The 19691-nt window shown below is 40.6% G+C and overlaps 1 protein-coding gene across 1 annotated transcript in view; it reads right to left on the bottom strand.

Annotated features, from left to right (window-relative positions):
- Nucleotides 1-19691, bottom strand: part of LOC132400744 (CUB and sushi domain-containing protein 1-like) — a 2029389-nt gene that overhangs the window by 690884 nt on the left and 1318814 nt on the right. The window contains exon 7 of the mRNA XM_059982042.1: nt 7520-7597. Coding sequence (XP_059838025.1) covers nt 7520-7597 — 78 coding nt within the window. The remainder of the gene's footprint in view (nt 1-7519; nt 7598-19691) is intronic.

Genomic DNA, 19691 nt, shown 5'->3' with positions numbered 1-19691 from the left:
GTCACCTCTCATCTTCCTTTGCTCCAAGGAGAAAAGGCCAAGTTCACTCAAACTACACTCATAAGGCATGCTCCCCAATCCAGGCAACATCCTTATAATTCTCCTCTGCACCCTTTCTACAGTTTCCACATTCTTCCTGTAGTGAGGTGAACAGAACTGAGCACAGTACTCCAAGTGGGGTCCGACCAGGGTCCTACCTATATAGCTGCGACATTATCTCTCAGCTCTTGAACTCAGTCCCACGATCGATGAAGGCCAATACACTGTATGTCTTCTTAACCACACAGTCAACCTGCATAGCAGTTTTGAGTGTCCTATGGACACAGACCCCAAGATCCCTCTGATCCTCCACACTGCCAAGAATCTTACCATTAATACTAAATTCTGCCATCATATTTGATCTACCAAACTGAACCACCTCACACTTATCTGGGTTGAACACCATCTACCACTTCTCAGGCCAGCTTTGCATCCTAACAATGTCCCACTGTAACCTTTGACAGCCCTCCACACTATCCGCGACACCTCCAAACTTTGTGTCATCAGCAAATTTACTAACCCATCCCTCCACATCCTCATTTATAAAAAGCATGAAGAGAAGAGGTCCCAGAACAAATCCCTGAGGCATACCACTGATCACCAACCTCCATGCAGAATATGATTCATCTACAACTACACTTTACCTTCTGTGGGCAAGCCAGTTCTGGATCCAGAAAGCAATGTCCCTTTGGATCCTATGCCTCCTTAGTTTCTCAATGAGCCTTGCATGGGGTACCTTGTCAAATGCCTTGCTGAAATCCATATACACTACATCTACTACTCTTCCTTCATCAATGTCTTTAGTCACATCCTCAAAAAAGTTCAATCAGGCTTGTAAAGCACAACCTGCCTTTGACAAAGCCATGCTGACTATTCCTAATCATATTATGCCTCTCCAAAATATTATAAATCCTTCCTCTCTGGATCTTTTCCATCAACTTAAGTAAGACTCACTGGTCTATAAATTCCTGGGCTATCTTTACTCCCTTTCTTGAATAAGGGAGCAACATCTGCAAACCTCCAATCCTCTGAATCCTCTCCTGTCCCCATTGATGATACAAAGATCATCACTAGAGGCTCAGCAATCTCCTTCCTTGCCTCCCACAATAGCCTGGGGTACATCTTGTCCAGTCCTTGTGACTTATCCAACCTGTTGCTTTCCAACAGCTCCAGTACATCCTCTTTCTTAATATCTACATGCTCAAGCTTTTCTGCCCGCTGTAAGTGATCCCTGCAATCCCAAGATCCTTTTCCATAGTAAATACTGAAGCAAAGTATTAAGTACCTCTGCTATCTCCTCCGGTTCCATAGACTCTTTTCCACTGTCACACTTGATTGGTCCTATTCTCTCACGTCTTATCCACTTTCTCTTCCCATACTTGTAGAATGCCTTGGGTTTTTCCTTAGTCCTGTCTGCCAAAGCCTTCTCTTGGCCCCTTCTGGCTTTCATTATGTCACTCTTAAGTTCCTTCTTGCTGGCCTTATAATCTTCTCAATCTCTATCATTACCTAGTTTTTTTGAACCTTTCATAAGTTTTTCTTTTCTTGACTAGACTTACGACAGCCTTTGTACACCACAGTTCATATACCCTACCATCGTTTCCTTCTCTCATTGGAACATACCTATCAGAACTCCACGCAAATATCCCCTGAACATTTGCCACATTTCTTCCACACAATTCCCTGAGAACATCCTAACTTATGCTTCCAAGTTTCTGCCTGATTGCCTCATATTTCCCCTTACTCCAATTAAATGCTTTCCTAACTTGTCTGTTCCTATCCCTCTCCAATGCTATGGTAAAGGAGATAGAATTATGATCAATATCTCCAAAATGCTCTCCCACTGAGAGACCTGACACCTGACCTGGTTCATTTCCCAATACCAGATTAAGTAAAGCCTCTCCTCTTGTAGGTTTATCTACACATTGTGTCAAGTAACCTTCCTGAACACACCTAGCAAACTTTACCCCATGTAAACATCTTGCTCTAGGGAGCTACCAATCAATATTTTGGAAATTGAAATCTCTTACCACGGCAACCCTGTTATTATTACACCTTTCCAGAATCTGTCTCCCTATCTGCTCCTCGATGTCCCTGTTACTACTAGGTGGTCTATGAAAAACACCCAGTAGAGTTATTGACCCCTTCCTATTCCTAACTTCCACCCACAGAGACTCCATAGACAATCCCTCCATGATTTCCTCCTTTTCTGCAGCCGTGACACTCTCTCTGATCAACAGTGCCATGCCCCCTCCTTGTATTGTGCTTCCTTCCCTGTCTTTTCTGAAACATCTAAAGCCTGGCAAAGTAACCATTCCTGCCCCCGAGCCATCCAAGTCTCTGTAAGTTTGACTATTTTAGAAACTGCTGTGTTCCTGGGATTTTTGTGCACAACAGTCTCTACAGTTTACAGAGAATGGTTCAAAAAACAAAAAGAAACCATTCAGTGAGCAGCAATTTTGCAGGCAAAAAAGCATTGTTAATGAGAAGGAGTTAGAAGAGAATGGGCAGACTGGGTTAGGCTGTCAGGTAGGCAATAGTTTGTCAAATAATCAGACGTTACAATGATAGAATGAGGAAGAGCATCTCTGAATGCCCAATGCAATGAAAGTTGAAGTAGATGGACTTCAGCAACAGAAGACCATGAACATACACTCAGTAGCTACTTTGTTAGGGAAGGAGGGACAGGGAGGTGGGGGAGGGGGAGAACTTTTTTTATTTGTGAATCAAGGGAGCGCGCGATTCACAAACAAAAGCTCAGTTAATTGATCAAAATCCCTGGTTGTAGTTCTCATTTAGGTGAACAAAGGGTGAATACACTGTGCTGTCGAATCAAGACTCTGTGGATGTTGCTGCTCATCTTCCGTCCTCCACTTTTTGCAAGAGAAGGAAGTTTCACTCAAGTTTCCAGGATACACTGTAAATTTTTGAGTTGGGGGAGTTGCCAATGCCAAGAACAAATACAACAGTAGCTGGCAGCAATAAGAAGTAATTGCTAACAAAATTAATATTCAAATCTCAAATTCCATCCCACCTAATCCCAAGCATCAGACAAACTGCATTCTAGCTCTTTCTTAAAGAAACTGTAACAGAAAACAATGCGGGTGAGTTGGAAAGACAAACATACAACAGCATGACTTAACATTCAGTACTTTCAGAAGACCAGCAGCAAAATCAACAAGTAGTCATGCAAGCTTCAAAAATGATGCCAAAGACCAGGGTAAACAGTGCAGAGGGAAGATCTGATGCAGCACATATTTGCTCAGATTTATAATTGGAGATCTCAACTGTACAAGCTCCACTAGTTTGTCCAGTTGCTGTTGGCATGCTGGTAATCCTGGCACACACTGCGTCAAAGCAGCTTGACTTCCTTCATCTAACTATGTTATTGTCACTGACAGCAAAATAGTTGTCCATCTGTTGCACTAATCCATCTGAAGATACTTTGTATAACAAATGTGCCAGAAGTGCATGACCAACATGTCGTGAGTTTGCTTCACATTTGGTGCTGGTATTTACTTTCCAATGCTAGATGCTTCTTCCCTCTTCATCTTTGTGTGTTACAGAGAACTTCATATTAATGGTGGTTCACATCTACATTCAGACAGAGAGGGTGAACATGCTGATTTTAAACTTGTTTTTAAAACTCTTGGATTCATTCTTCATCCACCAAAGCAAAACACTTTCATTCCTTCGGCACCACTAACACATTGGCATCCCGTAAAAACATTGATGTATTAGGGACATATTGCGTGTTGATAGACTTTAATATTTGTTTTTATTGTTTTTTCATGTCTGTTGTGTAACAACCATTTCACTCTGCTTTACATTTGAGTACTGAAGAATGACAACAACATATCTTGATTTGGGGTTGGATGATTCGGAAGCAACTAACTGTGTCAGTGATGGGAGTAGGTAACAGTTTCTAGGCTATAGTCACTCAAAAATTACACAATCCACTCACTCACATTCATTTCCTAATGGAGGACAGTCCCTTCCCAATCCTGCTTCTCCATGAATCCAGAGTCCCAAGATTCATTACCATACCATACATTCCCCTAAAAACCCACACTCCTATGAAAATAGTCAGCAAGGTGCGAGTTGTAGTGACTTTTCAATTCAATTTTTCTGATGCATATAGAAAATCTTTAGGGTTTGCTGGGCATTTATCCACCTTATCCCAGAGATCAACAACACGGAACTGGAAACGAGCACAAATCCCTTCACTGTGTGACACTTCATGTTTGAAATTACTATCTAAAATTTCATTGCAGCATAATTAAATCTGTTTATTATTCAATAGTATCTGACTCCATCATGTATTCAATATTGGTTTTCCTCCGCAAAATCCCTAGATTATTCCATTCGTTTTTTGGCAATGAAGTATATCCTTGCATTTTGTTACCATACTCTTCTAAGTATTTAGCTTCATAATTCACTTGAAATATAAGTTCAGTGATGGCAGTTTAGGATAAAATTCCAAATTTTCAGACATTTCAGAATTGTTTAATGTCATTTCCAGTACACAAGTTTAAAGGAAAATGAAATACTTGTTACTCCAGAACCAATGCAGCACCAAAAAAACACAATAAGATCAAGAATAGGACAATAAAGAACACAATAAATGCATAAGAGCTTCTGTACATAGATTGATTATATGTCAATAAAGTGATAGTAGGTAGAGGAGTGTCTGTACATTAGGTGACTCACAGGAAATGATAAAGTAGCGGTAGTAAGAGACTGCGTGGGTGGGTGGAGGTGTTGATCAGCCTTAATGCTTGAGGGAAGTAAATTTTTGTGTCTAGTTGTCCCGGTGCAAATGTTATGTAGCCTCCTTCCAGATTGGAATGGGACAAATAGCCCATGAGCAGGGTGAGTGGGATGCTTCATGAAATTGCTGGCCTTTTTCCAGCACTTTTCTATAGGTTGGGATAGGTGATGAGTTGGGCAGTTTTGACTACCCATTGTAGAGTGCTCCTGTCAGCACAGTGTAGTTTCTATATCATGCCGTGATGCAGCATATTAGGATGTTCTCCACTGTGCATCTATAGAAGGCCTTGAGTATAGATGTGCATAGTCCAGCTCTCTTCAGCCTCCTCAGAAAGGAAAGGTGTTGGGTGAGCTTTTTTAATTATGTGGTATGTGTTCTGGAACATGAGTGGTTGTCCAAAATGTGCACTCTCAGAAGTTTGAAACTGCTTGTGGTTTCCCCTGCTGTGCTGCTGATGTAAAGAGTGTAAGTGGTACGAGTTCTCCTGAAGTCAATAGCCATCTCTTTTGTCGTGTTGACATTGATGAAGTGGATATTTGCTTGTCACCAGTCCTGAAGCTCTTCCACCTCCTCTCTGTAGGCTGTCTCATCATTGTTGGTGAGGAGCCCCACCACTGTTGTGTCATTGGCGAAATTGACAATGTGATTACTTGGGTGTTTGGTGTGCAGTCATGTGTGAACAGAGTGTACAGCAAAGGGCTCAGCATATAACCTGGGGGCAATTGTGTTGTGGATGATGGGAGGGAGGTGAGGTTGTGCATCCTGACTCTCTGAGATCCGTTGGTTAGGAAGACCAACACCCAGTTGCACCGTGGTATACTTAGACCGAAGAGTAGGAGTTTGTTCACCGGTGTCTGTGGGACAACAGTGTTGAATGCCAAACTGAAATTCAGAAACAGCATTCTGACATAAATGAGAAATCTTTCTACCTATGACAATAATGGTCAGATGTATACAGATTTTCTGCTCTTGACTCAGTCAATTGGTATGATAGCAACACAATGACTGTAAAATGGCACTGGGATTCATTCTTTGCATTTAACCAGCAACTGTATAACCTCAGTGGAAAATGTAGTTGACTTAAAAAGCATTTTAATGTTTTATTAATCTAAATCCCATTTTAAAAAAATCAGAACTATTGAAACATCATTGCAGTTGACAAAATAACTTACTTGACGCCAAAAGTATATACAATGGTATTTTTATGATTAAAAGGCCAATATAGTTACTACATTTTGAATTATTACAGTACTTCTTACTGTATTAGTAGTAAAACTAGAATATACATAGAACATACTACAGGCCCCCCAGCCCGTGATCTGTTGACCTTTTAACTTGCTCTAAAATCACTCTAAACCTTCATTACTTCATCACTCACTATTTTTCTATCATGTGCCTTGGAGTTTCTTAAATGTCCCTAATGTATCCACTTCTACCAGCACCCCAGCAGGGCATTTCACACACAATTAAAATCTACAAGTTAATCAGAATTAAAACTGCACTGTAGACCAGTTGAGATCTCAACTAATTTTGATTCTCCCACTAAGGCTTCCATAACTTCCTCCAAATAGTAATTTAGAATTCAAAATCTCTGGGCAGACTTGTGGAGATGATGAGTATACCACAAATTATTTGAAAGTATTGGAAGTTGCAGTATTAGACTCAGTGGCCACTTTATGAGGTACAACTGCACAGCTGCTCTGAATGCCAATATCTAAACAGCCAGTCGTGGCAGTAACTCAAAGCATAAAAAGATGCAGGCATAGTCAAAAGATTCAGTTGTTGTTTCGACCAAACATCAGAATGGGGAAAAAAATTTGATCCAAGTAACTTTGATCATGGAATAATTTTTGGTGCCAGATGGAAGATTTGAGTATCTCAGAAATGACTAGTCTCTTGGGAGTTTCACACACAACAGACTCTGGAGTTTACAAAGAATTGTGTGTAAAACAAAAAAAAAAATCCAAGGAACAGCAATACTGTGGGTGAAAGTGCCTTGTTAATGAAAGAGATCAAAGGAGAATGCCTAGACTGGTTCAAGCCAACAGGAAGCCAACAACATCTCAAAGAGACATGCAGTATAACAGTGGTGTGCAGAAATGGATCTCTGAAGGTGCAAGACGTCAACCCCTGAAGTGGATGGGCTACAGCAGCAGAAGACCAGGAACGTACATTCAGTGGACATTTTGTTAGGTACAGGAGGTGCATAACAAAGTAGGCACTAAGTGTATTGGCTATTGCTTATAAGTTTGTCAGCTGTTTTGTGAAAATCATAGGCGTCAAAGACCCCTGTGTACATGTATTAACTAAGGGTGCACATAACATGCTCAGGGTGCAATCATGAAACTGAACATCCTAATGTGAACACAACTGGCAGCCAATGTCTTCATGTAACAAAGTGGCAAGCTCTCAGTGATAAACTTCTTGCCCCAAGGTCAAGTCAGTCTAACGTAAACAAGATGATGTGTCTTGAACCTGTGATGATCAGGTGACTGACGGAAATGTCAAAAAGTGCAAGGAGGGAAGATCAACTATCTCATTGCAAAAAGAACATTTCACCAAGCAACACAGTTCTTGTACGCCTCTTTACTGACAAAGCATTTTACTTCCTGAAAAACAGGAGCAGAATTTTCACTCCACACAATTGTTCCTGGGTTATCACTTAAAATAGTGTTGACTGATAATTCATTATTGGAAAATAAAACTTACGGACAGAGTTCTTGTGGTCGCTGTCTTTGCTGGGAAGCATTTTGACTCCTCGAGACTTCAGCTCAATTGCCTTTTTCACTTTTGTGGAAAAAGAGAAAATAAGTTGAGAAAAGTTAGAAAAAAATGTTCAGCAAAATAGAAGATAACTAAATTTAAAGACTTCTTTACTGTTAAAGGCTCATAATTTCACGACCTAAGCTGATGTTATTAAATCTGATTCTGATTCTGGTTCTGATTCTGATTAAAAGCTTAGTTTCCCCCTGTACAGCAGCTACTTATTTTAACTCCTGTGAAGAAATGCTATGTTTCTGATTATTCAGTTAATATTTCTGACCTGCAAAAATTATTCACCTTATGAAACTATATCATATTTGCATTTATTTATCTCTTTTAAAACAAAATTTCTGCACAAGTACCACGGAAAGCAATCTGTGCATCACCTCCTGGGATGGATGTGCCACTGCACAGGTTCGGAAAAAAACTACCTCATGTAAACTCAGCCAGCTCTGTCACAGGTACTTTCCTCCCCACCACTGAGGGCATCTTCAAAAGAAATGCACTATTTATTAATTTATATGTGTTTTTATTATAATTTTTATTATGTATTGCACTGCACTGCTGCTGCAAAACAACAAGTTTCATGACACATATCAGTGATAATAAACCTACTACTGATTCTGCAGAAGGTTCAGAGAAATATTCTTCCACTCTACTTCAACAACATGCTGGTTTGAAATAAAATGTTTGCATAATAGTGTATTTGTCAACTTGGAACAGAGAAAGAATTTGTAAGTCTGGCAGGAGCAAAGAATGGTGAGAGTGGAATGCTGTGGAAGGGGTGTGGGACAGGCAGCAGAGAAGCTGTGCTGGGGACACGGGGCAGGGTAGGGATGGGGGGCAGGTTTGCAGACACATCCGGCCCTGAGACACCAAGCAAGGTCATTTGATTCCGAACAATTGGTTTACTGATCATCACAGAATGTCTCTCTATTGTTTCCTGCTCCCTCCCCTCTCCCTGCCTCCTTCCCATTCTTAGTCCATAATAGAGACCCATTTCAGAATCAGGTTTATCGTTACTTACAGGTGTCATGAATATTTTTGGGGGGGTAGCAATACAGAGGAAAATATAAAATTACTACAGTACCCTGCAAACAACTTAGGTGCCCGAACTATAAATATATGCCCAAGACATTTGCACAGTACTGCATATAAAATTAAATTGTTAAATAAGTATTGCAAAAAGTATGCAAAAATCTAGTGTTAATTGTCCATTCAGAATCTGATGGTAGAGGGGAAGAAGGTGTTCCTAAAACATTCAGTTTGTTTCTTCGGGCTCCTATACCAGCTCCTTATGGTAGTAACAAGAAGAGGCATGTCCTGGATTGCGAGTGCCCTTAATGATGGAAGCCGCCTTCATAAGGCGTTGCCTTTTTAAGATGTCCTCGATGATGGGTCAAAACCTCATGTACAGTTCATTGGACCACATGCTGCTTCATTAATTTCCATTAAACATTTTGATTCTAAGAGTTCCCAATATAACTCAGATCAAGATTATAGGCAGCTGTGCCTATATTCAGTAGTAAATCTTAGAGAAAAATCCAGAGCTGGTGTCCCTAAAGCAGACATACACAGAGGTCATTGCTGACTGGCAACTCCTGCAGTGTCACTGATGTCAAACTGTATAGAATTCGAACATTCCTTTGGATTCACCTGCTGCATGGAAAACAGCTTGCTCCCCATAATGTACTGCCCTGACTTGCGTATCAACTAATGGCAACAGCTGATGTGCAACAACTATGGTTGGCCAGTGGAGGGCCTATTGAGTGCAAAGGTCGAAGAGGTAATTCACCTGGATATTGCCTACAATGACACATTTCACTTAAGAGAAAAGGCTGAATAGATTAGCGAATTGTTGTGTGATTGGCCAATAAGCAGTCAGTGTGTTTGAGAGTTTAGTTCTAGTGCTGTCAGTAAGAAGTTTGTATGTTCACTCTCTGAGTGTGTGGGTTTCTCTGGGTGTTTCTGTTTTCTCCCATGCTCTAAAGACTGGTTAATTGTTCACAGTAAATCTCCCTGTGATTTTGCTATAGTGAAAAAGATGGGATGCAGTGTAGTGCAACTCATTGGGCTGGATTTTATCTCTAAATAAAATAAAACATAGAATGATTCCTATCTGGATAGAAAGCAACCTATCCCATCCTGTTTCTAGCAAGGTGTAGTGAAAAGCTTTATTTTGCATGTTATCCAAACAGATAAATTCATTGAGCTGGGACAAGGAAAACAAAATAACAGAGTGTAGAATAAAGTGTTACAGTTGCAGAGGAACTACAGTACAGGTAGACAATAAGGTGTAAGGGCTTTGATGAGGTAGATTCAAAGGTCAAGTGTATGTTTTATCAAAAAACCGACTTCATTAAAACTTGCGTGGATGAGTGTGTGCCCACAAAGACTTACTGTGCATTCCCAGCCAAAGCCATGGATGAACCAGGAGGTACGTTGTCTGCTGAAGGCTAGATCACTGGCATTCAAGTCTGGTGACCCAGGCCTGTACCAGAAAACCAGGTATAATTTGTGGAGGGCTATTTCAAGGGTGCAGAGACAATTTTGAATGAGGTTGGAGGAGATATCAGATGCACGACAACTCTGGCAGGGTTTGCAAGACATTACTTCCTACAAAGTGAAACCCAATAGCATGAATGGCAGTGATGCTTCACTACCAGATGAAATCAACGCTTTCTATGCCTGCTTTGAAAGGAAGAACATAATTACAGCTGTGAAGATACCTGCTGCTCCTGTTGACCTTGTGATCCCATCTCAAACGCCGATGTTAGACTGTATTTATAGACAGTGAAACCTTGCAAGATATGAGTACCTGGTAAGGCTCTGAAAACCTATGCCAAACAACTAGGATATTTTCAAACTCTCACTGCTATGGGCAGAAGTTCCCACTTGCTTTAAAAAGGTAACAATTATGCCAGTGCCTAAGAAGAACTATGTGGCTGCCTTAATGACTATCGCCCAGTAGCTCTCACGTCAACAGTGATGAAATGCTTTGAGAGGTTGGTCATGAATACACTGAACTCTTGCCTCAGCAAGGACCTGGACCCATTGCAATCTGCCTATCGCCACAATAGATCGATGGCAGATGCAATCTCAATGGCTCTCCACATGGCTTTAGACCCTCTGAACAACATAAACACCTACAGCAGGATGCTGTTCATTGACAATAGCTCAGCATTTAATACCATCATTCCCACAATCCTGATTGAGAAGTTGTGGAACCTGGGCCTCTGTACCTCCCTTTGCAATTGGATCCTTGAACAGAAGACACAGTATTTGTGGATTAGCGATGACATATCGTTCTCACTGACAATCAACACTAGCGCACATCAAGCATTTGTGCTTAACCCGCAGCTCTAATCTCTCTATACACATGTCTGTGTGGCTAGGCATAGCTCAAATACCATCTATAAATTTCCACTTCACCCAATAGCCTCCACAGCCATGAATCCCACAGATTCACCACCCTCTGGAGGAAGAAATTCCTCCTCATCGTGGATCAAGGATCAATTTTATTCACAATGTACATTTACAGTGGTATGCAAAAGTTTGGGCACCTCTGGTCAAAATTTCTGTTCCTGTGAATAGCTAAGCGAGTAAAAAAAATGACCAGATTTCCAAAAGGCATAAAGTTAAAGATGACACATTTCTTTAATATTTTAAGCAAGATTAGTTTTTTTTATTTCCATCTTTCACATTTTCAAAATAACAAAAAAGGAAAAGGGCTTGAAGCAAAAGTTTGGGAACCCTGCATGGAGAATACTTAATAACATCCCCTTTGGCAAGTATCACAGCTTGTAAGTGCTTTCTGTAGCCAGAAATTCTTGTTTGGGGGATTTTCGCCCATTCTTCCTTGCAAAAGGCTTCTAGTTCTGTGAGATTCTTGGGCCGTCTTGCATGCACTGCTCTTTTGAGGTCCATCCACAGATTTTTGATGATGTTTAGGTCAGGGGGCTGTGAGGGCCATGGCAAAACCTTCACCTTGTGCCTCTTGAGGTAGTCCATTGTGGATTTTGAGGTGTGTTTAGGATTATTATCCTGTTGTAGAAGCCATCCTGTTTTCATCTTCAGCTTTTTTTTTATAGATGGTGAGATGATTGCTTCCAGAATTTGCTGGTATTTAATTAAATTCATTCTTCCCTCTACCAGAGAAATGTTCCCCGTGCCACTGGCTGCAACACAAGCCCAAATCATGATGGATCTAACCCCATGCTTAACAGTTGGAGAGGTGTTCTTTTCATGAAATTCTGCACCCTTTTTTCTCCAAACACACCTTTGTTCATTGCAGCCAAAAAGTTCTATTTTGACTTCATCAGTCCACGGGACGTTTCCAAAATGTATCAGGCTTGTTTAGATGTTCCTTTGCAAACTTCTGATACTGAATTTTGTGGTGAGGATGCAGGAAAGGTTTTCTTCTGATGACTCTTCCATGAAGATCTTATTTATGCAGGTGTCACTGCACAGTAGAACAGTGCACCACCACTCCAGAGTCCCTAAATCTTCCTGAAGGTCTTTTGCATTCAGACGGGAGGTTTTGATTTGCATTTCTAGCAATCTTACCAGCAGTTCTCTTGGAAAGTTTTCTTGTTCTTCCAGACCGCAACTTGATCTCCACTGTTCCTGTTAACTGCTGTTTCTTAATTACATTACAAACTGAGGAAACGGCTACCTGAAAATGCTTTGCTATCTTCTTATAGCCTTCTCCTGCTTTGTGGGCATCATTTATTTTAATTTTCAGAGTGGTAGGCAGCTGCTTAGAGGAGCCCATGGCTGCTGATTGTTGGGACAAGGTTTGAGGAGTCAGGGTATTTATAAAGCTTTGACATTTGCATCACCTGGCCTTTCCTAAATGACGCCTGTAAACAAGCCATAGCCCTAACAAGCTAATCAAGGTCTGAGACCTTGGTAAAAGTTATTTGAGAGCTCAAATCTCTTGGGGTGCCCAAACTTTTGCATGGTGCTCCTTTCCTTTTTTTTCACTCTAAAATTGTACAAAATAAAAATAATACACTAATCTTGCTTAAAATGTTGAAAAGAATGTTTCATCTTTACCTTTATGACTTTTGGAGATCAATTCATCTTCTTCTCACATAACTATTCACAGTAACAGAAATTTTGACCGAGGTGCCCAAACTTCTGCATGTCATTGTATATGTATTAGGAATTTGCTCTGATGTGTTGGTCGGGATGCAACATACATCATAAAATAACAATCAACAATTATAAATGAAGAACTAGAGCATAGAACATAGAAATCTGCAACATATTACAGGTCCTTCAGCCCACAATGTTGTGCTGGCCATGTAACTTAATCTAGAAACTGCCTAGAATTACCTTACCACATAACACTCTAGTTTTCTAAGCTCCATGTACCTATCTAGGAGTCTCTTCAAAGACTCTATTGTATCCACCTCCACCACCTTCACTGGCAGTGCATTCCACACACTCACCACTCTCTGTGTGAAAACTTACCTCTGACATACTCTTATACCTTTTTCCAAGCACCTTAAAACTATTCCCCCCCCCCATGTTAGCCATTTTAGCCCCAGGAAAAAGCCTCTGCCTATCCACATGATAAAAGCCTTTCATTATCTATACACCTCTATCAGGTCACTTCTCATCCTCCCTCCATTTCTGCAAGGAAAAAAGGCCAAGTTCACTCAACCTATTCTCATAAGGCATGTTCTCCAATCCAGGCAACATCCTTGTAAATCTCCTCTGCACTCTCTCTATAGTATCCACATCCTTCCTGTAGTGAGGTGACCAGAACCAAACACTGTACTCCAAGTGGGATCTAACTAAGGTCTTATACAGCTGTAACATTACCTCATGGCTCTTGAACCCAATCCCATGGTTGATGAAGGCTAAGAAACAATACGCTTTCTGAACAACACTGCCAACCTGTGCAGCTGCTTTGACTGTCCTATGGATACAGACCCCAGAATCTTTCAACAGCTCCAGCACATCCTTCTTCTTAATATCTGTACATTTAAGCATTTCAGTCCACTGTAAATCATCCCCACAATTGCCAAGGTTCTTTTCACTTGTGAATACCAAAGCAAAGTGTTAATTAATTACCTCAGTTACCTCCTCTGACTCCATGCAAATATTTCCACTATTGCACCTGATTGGTCCTATTCTCACATGGCTCATCTTCTTGGTCTTCACACACTTGAAGCCTAACTTGAGGTTTTCCTTATTTCTGCTCACCAAGGACTTCTCATGGCCCCTTTTAGCTCTCCTAATTTCATTCCAGAGCTCCTTCCTGGCACCCTTGTGATTTTCTTGAGCTCTAACAGCACCTAGCTTCTTGAACTTTTCATCAGGTTTTCTTTTCTTATTAACTAGATTTTCTACATCCTTTGTACACCATAGTTCTTTTACCCAACCCTCCTCTCTCTGCCTTAATGGTACATACCTATGCAGAATGCCATGTAAATGTTCCTTGAATATTTGCCTTGTTTCTGTTTTGCATTCCCTGAGAACGTCTGCTCCCAATTTGTGTTCCCAAGTTCTTGCCTAATAGCATCATATTTCCCCCTACCCAAGTTAAATTTTTTACCAAATTGTCTGCTCTCATCCCTCTCCAGCTGTTTTAATTATATATGGAATATATGGAATATGGAATAAAATGTGCATAAATACATAAATACCAGAATGTACTTTCAATGTAAAGAGCACTAAGCAATTAAAACATTGAGAATAGGACAACACATTCCCTGTTAATTTAATTCAGACTGGGGCTCACACACCCAGATACAAAACAGATCACTGAAAACTACACAAAGCAGGGTAGGTATATCTTCTTTAAACTCATATACAGCCTCGTACACCCCCCCATTACAGAAGCCTCCCCCAAAAGCAGTCCAACTCAAAGTGCACCCACCCAAACCCGTAGATAGACAGACAGCAAAAGGTGCTCCAGAATAATCGCGCCCCAAGCAGGCCAGGCAAAAAAGCTTCTCCGCCAGGTCCCACAGGGCCTGTTTCTGTGCTGTAAGACAATGACTGTGTGAGCTGCAAATTAGAGTCATTGTCATACAGCAGAGAAACAGGCTAATTGACTGTTGCCAACCAAAATGCCTATCAAAGCTAGTCCCATTTGCCCATGCACAGACCACACCACTTAAACGTTTTTTATAAAAGAACCTTTTAAATGCTGTTAATGTAGTTACCCCAACCACTTTATCTTGCAGATTGCTACATATACTGACCACCCTCTGGGTGAAAAGGTTGCCCTTCAGATTTCTATTAAATCTCTCCCCTCGCGCTAAACTTGTGCCTTCTAATTCTGGAGTTACTAACCTGGGAAAACACTATGGACATTCACCCTATCTGTGAACCTCATGATTTTGTAAACCTTTTCAAATCTCATCTCATTCTCTAATGCATAAAAGCATACAGACATGGACAGGAGGTTCAGTTGTTGTTTAAACCAGAATGGGAAAGAATTGTAATCCAAGTGACATTGACTGTGGAATGATTGTTTGTGCTAGACAGGGTAATTAAAGTATCTTAGAAACTGCTGATTGCCTGCAATATTTACACACAAGCCTCCAGAGTTTGCATGGAACATCCAGTTTTCTGAAGTTCTGGGGCTGGGGTGGGTGGGGAATGCCTTGTTAATGAGAGAGGTTAGAGGATAGAGGAGAATGGCCAGACTGGTTCAAGCTGAGAGGAAGCTGACAGTAACTCAAATAAACACACATTATAACAGTGCTGTGCAGAAGAGCATCTCTGACTCACAATATATTGAACCTTGAAGTGGATGGACGACAGTAGCAGAAAACCACAAGCATACACTCAGTGGCCACATCATTAGGTGTTCCTTATTATAACTTACATTTATGCACTGCTGCCACAAAAGCTACACATTTTACACCATATATCAGTGATCACAATCCTCACTCTGCATCTGATCCTGATAAATGGTTTGTTTCAATCTGCAGTCCATTTAAGGGTGGAACAAACCAGACCAAAAGAAGGATAACTGTTGGATTCACAAAGGAGAAGTTTCTTTCACAAATCATAATGTACCCATTTGGTAGAACATTGCCAGCTGGTGGCTCTACTATACAGAACAGGTGGCTTCATAGGTTGGACAGAAACATACCGCTAACTTTACAAATGAAATCTGTAAACCTCAAATGTTGCACAGCTGTTTTAATAGGAATACATTCAGTCAGAGCTACTGGCACAATCTCACTAATCACAAATTTACCAGCTGTAAGTGAATGACCATTTTTCAATGCCAGAGGATGCACACTAATGCTTCCGCCTGAAGCACTGCCATAATCTGAAACTTCTGTAGTTCGATTCACTGCACTGAAACTTGTAGCTAACACTCTTTAATTCAGACATCATCCTGGCAAACCTCTTCTGTATCCTCTCTAAAATTATAAGACCTTAAACACAGAAGAAGAATTTGGTCATTTGGTTCATTGAGCCTGCTCCACCATTTCATCATGGCTGATTTATCATCTCTCCCCACTCTCTTCTTCTGTCTTATCCCATAGCCTTTGTTGTCCTTAATAATCAGGAACCTATTGTCCTCTGTATTAACTATAACCAATGATTGGACTCCACACCACAGCTGTCTGTGGCAATAAATGTCAGAGTTTCACTAAACTCTGGCTAAAAAAATTTCTCCTCGCCTCTATTCTAAAGGGACAACCTTTCATTTTGAGGCTGTGCCCTTTGATCTAAGACTCTCCCACTATAAGAAACATCTTATTCATGCCCACTCTATTTAGGCCTTTCAATGAGATCTCCCCTCGTTCTTCTAAACACCAGCAAGAACTTGCTCAGTTTGCTTTATAATTGTTCCCTAATGAAACCTATTGATAATTATGACTGCGAGGCTAAGCACATCTCCAATGTCACAGTTGTTTGCTGATGATACCACTGTCTTTGGCTGAATCATAGGTAGTGACTAATCAGCATATAGAAGGAAGGGTGAAAATATGGCTGACATAAATAAGGGTCTCACTCAACTTCAGCAAGTCCCAGGAACTGATTATTGACTTCAGGAGGAGGAAAGCAGAGGTCCATGAGCCAGTGATCACTGGGGCATCAGAGATGGAGAGGACCGCCAACTTAAAATTCCTTGGTGTTATCATTTCAGAGGATCTGTCCTGGGCCCAGCACCTAACTGCAATTATCTAGAAAGCATGGCAGCATCTCTACTTCTTAGAAGTTTGTGAAGATTCAGCATGACATCTAAAACTTTGATAAATATCTCTAGATGTTTGGTGGAGAGTATCACTGGTTGCATCACAGGCTTGGTATGAAATCACCAGTGCTCTTGTACAGAAAATCCTACAAAAAGTAGTGGATATGGGCTGGTCAATCACAGGTAAAGCCCTTCCCACTGTTGAGACCATCTACACAGAGGACTGTACAGGAAACCAGCACCACCGTCAGGAACTCCTTCCGCCCTGGACATGCTCTCTTCTCAGATATTGGTACAACCCCAAAAGAGTGATTGAACCCCAACGTGCTGCCATCAGGAAGAAGGTACAGGACCCTCAGGACAAAACCAGGTTCAGGAACAGTTATTACCCCTTAATCATCAGGTTCTTGAACTATTTTTAGATAAGGGACCCAATCCTCGCTCTTATATTCTAGTCCTCTTAATGTTAACATTGCACTCGGTTTCCTTACCACAGACTCAAGCCTTTTCATCCTTCCTTTCAGAGGGTAACCAGAATTGCACACAATACTCTGAAAGCAGCCTGGCCAAAGCCTTATACAACTGCAACTTGACTTCCTAACTTATATGGAGGAACTCAGAAGGTCTGGCAGGATCTATGGAGGGGGAGTAAACAGTTGATATTTCAGACTGAAACTCTATCCTATTTACATTTATTGCCACTCTAAGAGAGCCATGGGCTTGCACTCAAGATGGCCCAGTACCTCAATACTGCTTAGGGTCAACCCCTACATTTAACTTCCAAAAATGAATGAAATTTTACCTTATTGGGCCAGAAGAGCCTGTTCCCATGTTGTACATCAAAATAAAAATAAATAAATAAATCTGATGAAGCTCAGTCTGAAATGTTGATAGTATATTCCCCTCCATAGATGCTGTCTGACCTGCTGAGCTCCACCAACATTTTGTATGTTGCATCTCACATTTGCCTGGATTAAACTCAATCTGCTTTATCTCTGCCTTCATCTGCAACTGATTTCTACCCTGCTGCATCGTTTGGCAACCTTCTTCACTGACCAAATATCCACTGGTTACTATATCATGTTGTGTATTATTTTTGTTCAAGTCACTATTTATATCACATCTAAGCGGGATCCCAACACAGAACACTGTGGATTGGAGAGACCTCCATCTGATCCAAGAGTTTTAGTCAAAATAACACCTCTCCAGCACAGCATTAGTTCAATCACTCTGTTGGGGTTGTACTATAGGCCTACCAATAGCTTTCAGGTGATAGAAAAATAGATATATTGGCAAATTATGGGAAGATGGAAAAGCAACAGGACTGCCATAGTTGGCGACTTTAACTTTCCCGGTATTGACTAGGATTTCCTTAGAGCAAGCAGCTTAAGTGGTCAGAATTTCTTTGATGCATTCAAGAAGGTATGAGCTCAAAGAACTCTTTGACCAATCAACTTCCCACCTGTTTACTTCATCCCTCCTCCTCCCAGTTTCACCTATCACCTGGGTTTCTCTCTCACCTCCCTCCACCTTTTACATCTACTCCTCATCTTTTTTCACCAGTCTTGCCAAGGGGTCTCAGTTTGAAATATCAACTGTACTTTTTTTCATAGGTGCTTTCTGGCCTGCTGAGTTGCTCCAGCATTTTGTGTGTGTAGCTCAAAGAAGAGATTGTATAAACTTTGGTTGTTTACTTTGGAAATTCAAAGGCAGGGGGGAGACCTGATAGAGGTTTAAACAATTCGGGTAGGTACAAATAGGGTAGACAGAAATTTTTTCGACGCAGTAGAATCAGAGTCTGGTTTATTACCACTGACATATGTCAAGCAATTTATTGTTTTCTGGCTCAGTACAGTGCAATACAAAATTTCTGGCTTCTGCCCTCCTTCATTTCCAGTTCTGATGCAGAATCTCAGCCCAAAATGTCTACAGCATTTTCTGTAAACTCTAGAGAATGTTAAGAGATCAGCAGCTTGTAAGATATTGAAACCATTCTGTGTGCCTCCAACAATCATTCTATAGTCAAAGTCACTTAGATCATTTTTCTTCCCCATTCTGATGTTTGATCTGAACAACAAATGAACCTCTTAACCATATCTTCATACTTTTATGCATCGGGCTGCTGCCACCTGATTGGTTGATTAGATATTTGTATTAACGAGCAGGTGCACAGGTGTACTGTGAAAGATATATATACACATATATACAGACAGCATATTTCTTATTATAATTTTATATAATATATTTGATGTATTGCACTGTAACTCTGTCACTAAACAGCAATTTTCACAACATATGCCAGTAATAATAAACATGATTTTGGTTCACTTAAACCTGAAATAAATTTAAGCAACTTTAGACAAGACAGACAGCTGTTCAGGAATATGTGTTTTGCAGAGAGTTGACAGAATTTAATGGAAAGGTCTTGGCAGTAACAATCAGATCTGGACAGCATGACGCTTCATTTGCATCTGATCCAGTGTAAGCAAATGTCACATAATCAACAACTTCCAAATAAATCAATTCGCCAGAATTCTATCTCACTGTGGGAAACTGCTAATCTCATTTAACAGAGACACAATGAGCACCAGGTGTGAAGAATCCAATTCTGAAATCACATGGATGGTGTATTGGGGTTTCAATGAAATACAGGGAACAAAATAAGCTTTGCACTCTCTTTAAATGCTGGTCATTTTCCCTCAGAAACAGAAGAAAATATACGATGGGCATAGCCAGTACGTAGTAGAGTCACATGAAATAAACCTGTCTCCTTGTAGATCTTACTTCAAAACTATTGTCTTGACATGTTCACTGAACTCCAAATGCTTTTTTTTAAGTAATAAACATGACAATGTCTCATTTGTTTTCAAATGTCCAGTCCCAGAAATGCTCTTGAAATGCTGAAGTCCAGCAAGAGTTATTACGGCATGAACAAGACAT

This window comes from Hypanus sabinus, chromosome 10 (assembly GCF_030144855.1).
Source record: "Hypanus sabinus isolate sHypSab1 chromosome 10, sHypSab1.hap1, whole genome shotgun sequence".
NCBI lineage: Eukaryota > Metazoa > Chordata > Chondrichthyes > Myliobatiformes > Dasyatidae > Hypanus > Hypanus sabinus.
Note: the sequence above shows the minus strand (reverse complement) of the source record. Positions and strands in the feature narration are given on the sequence as shown.